A 12719-nucleotide genomic window follows, 5' to 3' on the forward strand; every position below is an offset into this window, starting at 1 on the left:
CATAGAACAGGTTTGTATGTAATGACAGTAACGTTCATGGATCAGAGTAAGAGGAGGAAAGTGGAAGGAAATTACATGTTTTCTCCCCACCCATAATATGTGAGTGCTTCCAAATGACTAGTTTCGAGCACATGCAGCAGCTTTTCAAGAAGCACTAATGATTATAACTAACCCTGGTTTGTCCAATACATAAATGGGGGAAAAAAGGCTCCAACATTGAAACAACTGAACATTAAACAGTAATTTCAAAGGGAGATTTCAATAGTTGGGCCTGTGGGAGACCAAAGAAATGGGAAATCAGCCTGCCTAGGTGTGTTATAGCAAACGTCAGATGGCAGATCTCCTCATTACAACTACTTCAGTTCAATGCCATGGGAACTGGAATAAGTTGGCTCTTCTCTCCTCAGACAAGCTCACCCTTTGCTGGAACAAAGGAAGGCCATGTCCACATAATTTCCAGGCTTCCAGAATGAGTTTTGCTCAGAGGACAACGCATTAGAGAGCTGGAGACCCCAGCATGGATCTGACACTGCTGTGTGCTGAGCACAGACAGAACAGGGGAGCTAGCTTTGGAAAAGGAGACCCATTTACAAGAGCCCTTGTGCAGAAGATGAATGGCGCACAGCAGGTCTGGCAGCGCTGGGCCTTGGGAGCTGAAAGGAAGCCTGGGTCACGAGCTCTTGGACCTCAGGCATGTTATATGGACAACTGCCATTCCCTGCTTGGCAGAACACCAGCCAGGCTGGTGCCGCAGATGTTCTGGAAATCTGCAAACCAACTGTTTGCCCTCCATCCACTCTTCCCATGGCAAACGTCAGGATACTGCCTCTTCCCAGGAAAGTCCCAGCTCCCATTCTCCATGGGAAGTGGCTACCGGTGGAGGCAAAAAGTATGACGTGCCAGGGAGGATCCCCTACAGGTCCCAGGGTACCACTCTTACCTCATACTCCTGCTTGAATCCATAGCCCTCAGCAGTCTTCATCTGGTTGATGTGCTGAAGGAGATCAGCTACTCTGACAGCAGGGTGGAGCTGCCCGGTGTGATATGGGGATCCCTTGCGCCCACACTGGCGACGGGGAGAACCTCCCAGCAAGCTGCTGGACTCGTTGACCACAGTGCTGCGCTGGTCACCTGGGAGCAAAGTGGGGAAGGTGTGAAAGCAATTTAGAAGATGACAGAGGAGACCGGGGTGCTGTTCAACCTCCCAGGCTCAGCTCATTGGGCTTGGCCTTGTATGAGGAAGCTTAGCATACTGCCAGAGATCTAGTGAGGGATGATCTTTTATACTGAGTCAACCCAGAGCCAGTACGCTCAGCAGGTCAGTAGTGCTATGCACTCAGAGGTGGCAAGATAAAAACCTTCCCACCATACCAGAGTGTTTTCTGCAGGCAACAATGAGCAAGCCCTGAAGGCCTGGCCATTCCTAATCATGGTAATATATGGTAACTATTACACCTATAGAAAATTTCTCCTATGGGTATAACTGGATATGAAAGACTTTGTCATTCCCTAACAAACTGATATGCTGCATTATAATGGGCTAGCAAAGACTAGATGCATTTCGCTCTGGAGATGGCTGCAGTTCAGTGTTGAATGTGTTGCGAGTGTGTGCGCGCACGCGTGCACGGGCATGCAAAGCACATGTCTATGACTGTATGCCATGCTCAGTGTTGGTAAAAGCCCAGTGGCTCAGAGACCAACTAGAACTTCTTGAAAATTCTGCAATTTTTTTTTTTGATGAAGTGGAAAGTTAATAGAAAAAAATATATATTTTTAATACAAATTTTCAGGTTTTCAGTGAAAAATTAAAGGCTTTAGAAACTGAAAAAAGTTGAAGGATTTGGGGATCTCAGTTTCAAGCTGTGAAGATATATTTAAGTAATTTATTTTCATTTCCACTGACAGTTTGCGAAAGAAAAAAAATCATTCCCCAGCCCGTTCCAAACATTTCACTGCCAGTTCTACAGAAATTCCCCTGATCCTCCAGCTAACCTTAGAAAAGGTAGACAATGAATCCCTGCCAGACCAAGCCAACCCCAGTGGCCAATGACTATTAACATGCTTAAATTAACACAGTAATATTTTAATGTGGCTTAGTTAAGAAAAGTGTGCGTGCACGCGTGCGAACAAAGAGCTTCTGCCACATTGTCAAATTATGCTCATTCATATTTGGAATAATCCATAATTTTTTAAAGTCCAGAAAGGATAATTATGGCCATCTAGTCTAATTTCCTGTATAAACAGGACAATGATTTGTGTGTTAATCCCACAACCTCTGTCTGAACTAAATCAAGTCTCTTAGCAAGAATTAGAGCAATATTTTTAAGGTACTTGGGTGTCTGAAAGTATAGCTAGATGAAACAATTCATAAATACTGAAAAGTAAAGAAAGACTTAGAACAGCTTGACACTCAGTAATTGTTTCAGGTGCCCAAACCACAATAAAATAGAGTAGATGCTTCATTCGGATATATGTTGTCCCAGTCTGGCTTCACTCATTGTGGGATGGGAGCACACAACATTTACAACTAATCAGTTCCCAAGTGGGAAGTCATCCACCGGACTCTTGCAGCAAAACCTTAGTAATTGCTTTATCTGTCCACAACCAGACTCCCCTTGATTTAAACACTAAACTGTCACTGAATTCAGAATTAGGTACCTAGAAACCTTTAAAGTATTTTCTCTAAAGTCTTGACTGATAGACTTCAAGTGACAGAGAATCCACCAAGGTGTCTAAGCAGTTAATTATCTTCAAATGTTAAAAATTCATACTTATTTCTAGTCTTCAAACAGCATTCACTGCCAGTAATGAGGCTCTTTTCTCAATATTTCCATGAACATCACTAAGCCAAAATCAGATCCACTCTGCTTTTTTCATGATGAGCCATCACCTCCTTGCTAGGTCCTTGCTGGGGTTCAGCATGCACTGGTGCTCTTTGAAGTGGCCAAGACAGCAATAATGCCCAAATATTGCCTTCTCTCGGAGCAGTTTTCCAGATGGGAGTGTTGTTTCCATACTGCAGACATGTAGCTTCTCCGTAAGACTATAAAACCATGTTCTGGATGTGGTTACCTTAACAACGCCTCTAAACAATCCTTTCTGGCTTACTCACAAAGCTCCCAGGGTTCTTTTTTATTTGGTAGAAAATGCCAAAGAATTTCATCCTTCCTCTTCTTTCTGAGTTGCGGGAAGTTGAATGTATGCATCTCTGGGGTTATTAAAAGCTAATGCAGGTGTACTAAGTTGCCCCTTGCCTGTGTAGCATGTGAAACAGTAGCGACAGCGTGCAAGGAAAATCAGATGCTTCAGTAGATGTCTGAGTCCCTGGATGAATGATCCCCCGCACTTTTCTGAGGTGGAACAACACCCCCAGAATTGACTGCAAATGTTTCTTTCAATGGACAGAAGTGTAAATGTGGATTGAATGCAGTGATGGGACAGGGATGGCTCTGGGCAGCCCCTTTGCTCAGTAACATGAATCATGTTGATTTAGAGCAGACTAAATGCAATTGAAAATCCATCATATTATTTTGTAATCCTATATAGAAGCGCCTTCTACATAGCACATCGGCTGCGGTGTGGAGGGCAGTGGTCACCTAGCACTTCAGGGACAGAGCTGGGAACCAAACGTATGAGCCCTAATTCCCCAGTTCATCCTCTAGCCACTACAGAACACTCTCTCCTGTAGGCAAGAGCTTGATCCTTTTGGGAAAGGACAGGTAGAAGAGCCCTGCAGACCACAGAGCTCGTACTGGACTGATTTCTTCTCTTAGGGAAAAAAAGAGAGTCTAATCCCACCGGGCTGGCTTGTGTCTTCTCTGTATTACTTCTCTGCCTGTCAGGGGGACAGATGGAAAAGCCCTCTGGTCAGCAGGGAGACAGCCTGCTTCCCTCCAGGACAGTCACCGAGGAGGGATAGGTAAGATTCTGCTTCCCCACACTTGGCATCAAATGAGACCACTTGAGTTGCTACGTTAACATTCCTCTCTATTGCTGCAACAAGCAACTTTATGGCTTCCAGTATTACAGTCCAGATTCTGCTTCCCCAATCACTAGCATAAATACAGAGTAATACCACTGAAGGTAGCAGTGTTGCCCTGGCGTAACCGGGAGCAGAAGCAGGCCTTGCTTCTAGCCTCACACAGAAGCCTCTTTCTCACGCATGCCCTCAGGAACAAGACCAAATTCATTGCTGGCAGAAGCAGAGCCAACTCCACTGACTTCAGCACATCAAAGTCAGCAGTGAATCCGGGCTGCAGGCTCTCAGATGCTTAGAGAAGAGACTGTTCATACAAACCAGTCTCACTAAAAGCATTTCAAGGAGCCACAATAGGGTAGTAAGTAAAAAAATAATACACCTATATAGCTATATAAAAAGGAGGAAAAGTTTGCCCTCCAGGCTTCTATTATCTGCGAGACAATGGTGGAACCATATTAATCCAGTAGTCTGTGGAGGGAATGGATGTGCAAGCAGCATCTTGAAGTTATAGTAACAGATGTTATTAGCATATGGTTGAAACTGGGGCATAGAATGAATTATCTTACAACTAAATCAGCACAGAGATGAATACGCCAGTGGGTGTAAAATTATCTATCTCCCTTTAACATGAACACAGTGCATCTTTAACACTTCCAGGCCCACAGCTGTTCAGATCAACAAAAAACTGTCCATGTTAAAGTTCAGTGCATGGATTTAGAGAGAGAGAGAGAGAGAGAGGAGACTGGGGGGTTGACACTTAGAGCTTGCATCCAGATCTGAATTGTGCAAATGGCCCCTAGAAGCAATCCAAGCAACACCTGCCAGGTCTGAAAAGGTAGCAAGATCCAGATGTGAATTTGGCAGCTCAGGCCACATGCAGTCACACCTGAGTGTATTTCTTTCTTGCTTCCTTTTGCAGGTGGAATCATCTCTAGGATGAGTTTCACTGTTGTACACATGGCTCTACTCAGATTAGACTGTTGTGGATGCAGAGATGGGCATTAACCCACTGAATTTGCTAGGATCTGTGGAGCAGTGCACATCATGCTAAAAGGAGTGTCTGCAGCAAGAGGTAGGTATCTGCTTTCCATGCTGGCACACAGCTACATTCGACTGAGTTGAACATTTGATTGTGAGTTGACATTCTGTATTCAGGACAAACTTTTCACTGTGCAGGCTGGTGCTTGTGGGACTGGAAGGCTCAATGTAATATCAAGTATGAATCACGCTGGGTGAAGACAGCATTGAAGAGTTAGAGCCCACCAACTCTCTAGTACAAATGGTTTTGGCACACAGCACTTTTATAGGAAAAGCTGACTTCCATTCTCAAAAAATTGAAGCGGGGATGGAGAACAGTCCAATCCAGAGGCCCCTCATGCAAAGCTCAGGAAGCCTGGATTCACTCTCTGACTGATCTGTTGTGGGAGCTTGGACAAGTTACTTTGCTTCTCTTTCCCTTCCCATCTTTGTCTGTCTTACTGATTTAGACTATAAGACCCTCAAGGGAGAAACTCACTTCCACTATGGCTGCAGAGGTCACCCTTGTGACACTATAAAAATGTAGAGAGAGGCATAAAACCTGAGTGAACAGACATCCCTACCTCTTGCCATGCTACAAATGCCCGAAATGGTGGCACTGTGATTACTAGCAATAGCATGTGCCAGCTTTTTGCCGTGGACATCAGCTTGTTCACAGCACAAAAGTGCGAGCAGTCTGGAGCTGACCACAGTCTCCATCCACCCCAGGCAGGCACTCCCAGGGCTTCAGGGGTCCAATCCTGTGGGACAATGGTCCCAGGTGCCTGGATCAGACTTAGGAGTGCTCCAGGGAACCCCATGCATTCCCTGCTCCTCACTTGCAGATGTGCACCTCAGGAATTCCCCTGAAGGAGATCCCAGGGCATATATTTAATTCTGCAGAGCAAGAGAATGCCATGGGGTTCCCTGGGCTGTGCTTCCAGATGTGCGCCCCAGGAATTCACCTGCAAGGGATCCCAGGGAGTACATCTGCAAGTGTGGAGCAGGGAATACACAGTGTTCCCTGGGTTGCCCCCAGGTCCCCTGAAGCAACAGAGACCTGGTCCTGCAGGACAATGGCCCCAGGTGACATCTGTCTCTGTCAATCAGTTGAATCAGCTGTGGTAGGACACAGTGCCACAGAAGACCCCACTACAAAAGCGACATCTGTTTATAGCCTATGTGAGAGTGCTGCACGCAGCATAAAATGATCTCTGCTGGGATATCTAAGAGCTATTGTAACACGACTGATGTCAAGTTCAGTTCAGTGAAGGACTGCTGCATGGGCAGAGCAGTATGGGGCCTGGCTCATGCTCAGCTGGAAATCAATGGCATCTGCCTGAAGCAATTAACACACTGGATGATATCCTGCCAAGACCACCCTACTGCAGCCCTGATTGGTCAACCACTTACAGCAGCATGGTGTAGATTTAAAAATAAACTTAATGAACCCTTTGAGCAGGGAAGACAACATCAAAGAGTGCCACCGTTTACTGGCCCAGGCCTCACCTCTGTTGCTGTAGTTGTGGGTATCCATGAAGGACAGGCCCAGCCGCTCATCCTCCTGCAGGGTGCTCTGGTCCGTGAAGCTCCGGTCAATAGCGCTCATCATGTGGGTCTTCTCATGGCGATAGTTAATGGTAGCCTTGGTCATGTTGACAGGTTTTCTAGAGGAGGGAAAGTAGATGCACGTAATGCTAAACCAGGGTGACACAGGTACTGCTCTAAAAACCACAAGCCTGACTCTCAGAGGCAGCCTGAGATTTTGCAGCACGCATGTTTTACGCCATGGAGGAATCTCGGTTGATTGCTTGCACTGTTGGCTTGTAAAAATGCTCCAGCAATGATCAGTGCTCCCAACATGTCACCTCCAGTTACACAAATGGGGTGGGGGAACCTGCCCAGGAATGCAACCCATCTGAAAATCAGGTTCATACCCACATTTGCCAAAGTGGCTAGTGAGTCTGAGTGCCTCAATGGCAGGTGCCTGGAGAAGGCCTGATTTGCAGAGGGTGCAGGGCATTCCCCCATGCTGAGAACCCCTCCCTCTTTCCAGTGCTTCAAACAAGACATGCAAAATCCAGAGTCCCTTTTGAATGCTCATTTATGCAACTGATGCTCATCCACTACGATGACATCTAGTTCATCCAAGAAAACAAAAGCCAATCAGATTTTTCAAAGCTGAGGGCCTTCCATCAGGGCTTTACATCCATATTTGCACCAACAGCTCTGGCCTAACATCCAAGAGCACCAAGCAGTAAGCAGCTCCTGTAACAGTCAAAGGTGAGCATTTCCAGTCACCCAGGTGACCTTGGAGTTGAAATCCAAAATGTTTCCTAGTTGATGTTCTGGGGGCTAAAAGGGAAGGCATCAATTCACAACATTAAATATGAACATCTAAGACTAAGTTGAGGTCTCTGTTATTATTATCAGACTTTGCCCTTAATATCTACTGACAATAACCTGAGTCACCCATAAACAAAGCACAGCCTCTGCCTTCCTCACCCAGTGCCCACTGGCAAAGTTAATTACCTCACTACCAAACCTCACCTTCCAAACAAGCTGCATCCCTTCCTCCTGAAGATCACAGCTTGTAAGAAAAGCTGTTTGTTACCATTTGAGGACTCAATATAGCAGTGTCAAAAAGTAATAATTCCTGGTCTTACTCCACTGATTTACCCCTGGTCAATGAGCAATCAGCAAACGCCATCCAAGCACACTGCAGTGAGCATCTTCTTTACCATAACAGCTATTGAATGAAATATTAGCTGCAGTCCATAGAGAACAGGGGAGCTAAGGGGAAAAGGGGCATGAGTGAGGCACTAGCCTGTCTCACTTGCTTGTGAGCATCCTCCTCCTGGCTGGACTGGGTAGCCCATGCTGTGCAAGAAACAGCTTGATTTCAAGGAGTTATTCCTTGGGACTTCATTCCCTCAAAGCCATATCCTGAGACTTGCCAGCAGGGACACCACAGCCAGATGAACTGAGACAAGGATAGGAATAATATGGCCTGTTCTGGATTATGACAGGCTGCAATCTTGTAGGTTGTAGGTTCAGCAAACACTCCCTCTCCTCACTGAAAGCACTGCCTAGCCCAGCTGAGGTTTATTAGACTGACAGAGGTGCCTGGATTGCAAGGCTTAGACATGGATCTTGTACCATTCAAAGCTTATGTGAGTCTGAGTGCCTCAATGGCAGGTGCCTGGAGAAGGCCTGATTTGCAGAGGGTGCAGGGCATTCCCCCATGCTGAGAACCCCTCCCTCTTTCCAGTGCTTCAAACAAGACATGCAAAATCCAGAGTCCCTGAATCAGAGTCCCTAATCCACTGATTAGAAGGGCTGGTAAATAAAGCAGCCATGTACAAGATCCAGATATGGATCCAGAATTGTATTCCAGCATTTCCCTTATCCTGCCCTCCCCTGCTGAACCTACACCTGGTTTTTAAGTCACCCAACTCTCTAAACATGATGGCAAGACCAGGTGGAGAAGGAGGGCAGCACCGCAGAGATACAGCCCCCCACCCTCCACCCCACCAGAGAGCTCTGCCAATGAGCGGCTTCCTGCAGGGACGGAGAGGGACGATGGGAACACTGGTAATCGAGCATGAGGTGTGGGCCAGGTCCTGAGACAGTGTGAAGGTTTGAAATTACTGAAGGATAAGCTTTCAGCTGCAAGAGGTGAGCTTGCAGGACACTGACAGTATAACAGCGCTTCCCTCCACAGTATTTACAACATCATTCCTCCAACATATTCAGTGGCACAACATACCACAGGTACAAGGCAAGAATTTCCCGGTCATGTGCAGTAGTTACTACATGGCAAGGAGCCATTACATGATCTGGTGTTTGGAGAATGGCCGTGCCCAGGGCATGATGCTCCCAGCATGTGTTGGCCCCCTCCCACACTCAGGCAGCCAACCTGGAAACGTGGTGGACAAGCTGCTTTGGGGGTAACCTCAATGGCTGCTCTCAAGCACGCTGGAGAGAGAGGTCTTGAGAACAGCCATGGGGGTTGGGACGGGGGATTCTCAGTGCCGCTCCACTGCCACATTTGCAGGCAGGGCAGGAGTGGCGGCGTGTCCCGTGTAGGAGCGTCTCTCCTGGGACAAGCTGGGACACAGCGCAGATGTGACCTTCAAGGTCATAATTCTGGGCCAGTATCTCAAAATAAAGTTAATATCGAAACAAAAAGCCCAGGGCCGGGGTGTCATATCCATCTCTGGTGAAATCCCATTGGCTGCCAAGGTGAATGAGGCCCTTTGGGCCAGATTTGCACAGGAGCTCAACAGGGGAAGTCATATGCTCAGCAGCCACAATTGAAGTCACATTTTCTCAAAGCTGGGCTCTCACTTAGGCAGCTAACCAAGGAGCCAAATTTCCTGGCTCTCAGGGGATCCCTTTGGGATGCTCATGGGCTCATTTTCAATCAGGGCTCGTGCATGACAAATTTCGGGGATGACGTTAAACCTTCTGCTTCAGGGCAGAAGCTGATCTCTGTTGGAAATCAAAGTGAGGTCTAACTGGGGAGAGGGGGGCAGTTCTGCCCAATGGGCTCTTTGGCCTTTCCTGGAAGCATGTGATACTGGACACCAAGGGAGACAAGATCTAGGGCTGGCTGGACCACAGGCATCCAACCTGCTACGTCTTATTTCCCTGTAATGTTGAGTCCTTTTAAAAATTTGGCCTCTTTCCTGCAGCCTCAAAGGGAGCAGAGCTCCTTGGAAACCTGACCCTGTGTGTTTACAGTGCCTTCTGGAAGCCACCACATACTTCAGAAGCATTTTTTCCCCGCACAGTCCAAAGAGGCACTTAAATTTACTTGGCAGAAAAAGAAACTTGTTGGAGCAGAGAGCAGCAGAGCGAGAGAGAGAGAGAGAGAGAGAGAGAGAGAGAGAGAGAGAGAGAGAGAGAAAGAAAGAATGACAGTTACTTACGGGTAATAGGAATAGGAATAGTAGTTCCTCCTGGCAAGCGTGCAAACAAGAGAACAGCAGAAATTGCATAAGCAGCTTTTCTCCAGAGTAATGAGGGGGAGGATTATTTGGGATCTCAGATGACACCAGGCCACAGACTGCTCCATTCACTCTGCAGTGGATGAGTGGAGAGGCAGGCGAGGGGAGAGAGGGGAAGAAAGAAAGCAAGAAGCTGGAAATGAAAGGCAACACGCCGGCATGCTTGTGGCTGGCCCAGACATGTGCAGGAATCGCCTTTGAATAAACTAGTCTATGCATCACAGGAATGGGGATGGGGACCCCCCTCCTTTCTGTCCAAGCAGGCCTGTTTGGAGGGTCACGTGTATGCTCTTTTTATTTGCTCATCCTCTAGCCTGGCCTGTAATGGCACTGGAGGAGTGCGTTCTTTTGGAGACTCACCTGTCCTGGTTGAAAGGATTCCTCACTAAACCCTAGCTGTGAAAGGCAGGATTGTCAAATCACATTGTTTTTTCTTTTCTCTTTTTCCCCCCTCAGTGAATGTTTCTCCAGCTCCCACAACAAGCCATGCTTATGCATGCCTCTTTGTATTCTAATAATGGACTTTGATCCATGCGCGCGCACACCCCGCTGATGGGCAGCAGTGCACATCTACACGCACAGCCTTCTGTTATATTCCAGTAGTGTACTACAGGGCATATGAATCCACACAGAGGTATTGAACTGCTTATATAACCTTGAAAACAAAAATTCTCGCTAACCACCATTCCTCTTCCCCTGGCTTCTGCTCACAATAAAGTGCCCTCATTCTGCTTCATTTGCGGGGCAGCATCAGAAGTGTGCAGTGAAAGCCATCCCAATGCAGAATTGCCCAGAGGAAATCCTAGAAAGCAGGGGATGGGCTACGTGTGCCTTTGTTCTTCAAATTTGTTAATGGAGAGCTACTCACAGGTGTACAGGGAAATCTCTACTGCTGGTAATGACCATCCGAAAGCCAAGTGCACCAGAGAAGGCCTTTCTTCCCATACCCCCCCCCCATAAAAATATGCACTATCAACAGTTTAGAGCAGGGCTGGCCAACTCACGGCCCATGGGCTGCATGCAGCCCATCAGGGATTAATTTGCAGCCTGCTGACTCCCGCCCTGGCACCATTCCCCTCATCATCACCCTGCCAACTGCTGCCACTAGTGCCTCTGGAGGCACACTAGCAATATATGTGTGCATGTGTGCGGGGGGGGGGGAATTGCATGTGATGTGTGGCCCCCATCCACGCAGAAGTTGGACAGTCCTGGATTAGAGCCATGGGCTAGCTAGGTCCTTTGACAAACCCTTGTTATTGGAAAAGGCATCACAGAGCAGACTGACAATGAGCAACTGTTACCTTATGTGGCACTGCTACACTGCAACTACAGCAATGCCTGTGTTAATCCACCAAAATAAACGGCAACTATGAGCATAAATGATGAGAGCCACTGAACATGCCAGCCAAGCAAAAATCGATCTGCAAAACCATGGTAATAAGTGCTGGCAAAGGTGATCTGAGAAAAAAAATGGCTAGGGGTAGAAACCAGCCTGGTGTACACAGCCCAGCCCATTGAAAGGCAGCAGCTTCAGGAGGGCACGGCATCTTGTTTCACCAGGACTCATGTTTTCAAATCCTCCAGAGCCTCCAAACTCTGGGACTGGGCAGGAAATGGGAATTTGTGTTTCAGGAAAATGTTGCCATTTCAATTCCTTTGTTCTGAATCACAAGAAAGCAGCTGTGAAAAACCAATTGTAAAAATCAGTTTAGGAAAAAATAGAACAATTCTTTGTAAAGTTCTGGGAAACCAGGCAAGCAGCAGGCAAGGCAAGGCAGCTGAGGGAACCAGGCACCCAGGCCAGGGAGGAGAGAACAGAGCAGTTCACACCCCTTCCAGGCTGCCAGCCAGGAAACTGGGCATCTCGCATACCCCTGGGAGCTGGCCAGCCGCCTTACTGGGACACCCACCAGCTACACAGGTGAGCAGCCCAAGGGTTGGCCACCCAGGACAGGTCAGCCCACCAGCTTGCCAAATTTTCACTAGAACCCACATTTCTGTGGAATATTTTTATTCAGCCAAACCAGCCTTGACTGATGGAAGCCTGTTTTGTAGAAAAATTTGCAACTTGCTCAGACATTCAAGCAGCCCTGAATTTGGGGAAGCAAGTCTGAATCCAACTTCTGTGTCAAGCCAATCCTGAGCAGGCTACATTTTAGGGTATAGGAGAAAACCACCTCTCCATTTCCTCCTGCTAAAGCCAGACATACCATAAAACCATTGGGATTAAAGCAACTCAGCACCCTCCTCCCACTGACACATGCTTGCTTCCAGCACCTGCTCCTTGAAGGACGTAGCCGGATCTTGGGTGGGCACTTGTAAATCTAAAGCAGTTCAAGGTTTTTAAACTTCAAGGTACCCCTCAGAAAACCCCAGCTTTTAGTTTCCACTCATGCTTTGACTATAGAAAAATAATATAGCAACTACTCTGTTGCAAAAAACTCAGAAAGACCGTAACAGGTCAGAATGTTTTTAACACTACAGATCCCTACTTGAAATCTCTAGGTTTATCTTGTGAATCATGTTGCACATCTATCACATTCTGAGAAGGCTGCATTTCAGGGTATAAAAGCAATGTAACATTGTGTTGCACCCAGTGGCACCCCTGAAAGGATCTCCAGGCACCCCAGGGTGCCACAGCACTCTCCTTGAGAGCCACTGATCTAAAGTAACTGCAATGAAGTTACTCCAGTTTGACATTGGCATAAGAT

At 47.1% G+C, this 12719-nt stretch overlaps 1 protein-coding gene across 3 annotated transcripts in view; it reads right to left on the reverse strand.

The window, feature by feature from the left end:
- Positions 1-12719, reverse strand: part of PTPRU (protein tyrosine phosphatase, receptor type U) — a 205984-nt gene that overhangs the window by 62732 nt on the left and 130533 nt on the right. For all 3 annotated transcript variants that reach the window (XM_019547652.1, XM_019547654.1, XM_019547651.1), the window contains exons 14-15: positions 6506-6663; positions 941-1131 (exon numbers count right to left, since the gene is read on the reverse strand). In XM_019547652.1, coding sequence (XP_019403197.1) covers positions 941-1131; positions 6506-6663 — 349 coding nt within the window. The remainder of the gene's footprint in view (positions 1-940; positions 1132-6505; positions 6664-12719) is intronic.

The sequence above is a fragment of the Crocodylus porosus genome, unplaced genomic scaffold (assembly GCF_001723895.1).
Source record: "Crocodylus porosus isolate Cpor-Errol unplaced genomic scaffold, CroPor_comp1, whole genome shotgun sequence".
In the NCBI taxonomy this organism is placed as follows: domain Eukaryota; kingdom Metazoa; phylum Chordata; order Crocodylia; family Crocodylidae; genus Crocodylus; species Crocodylus porosus.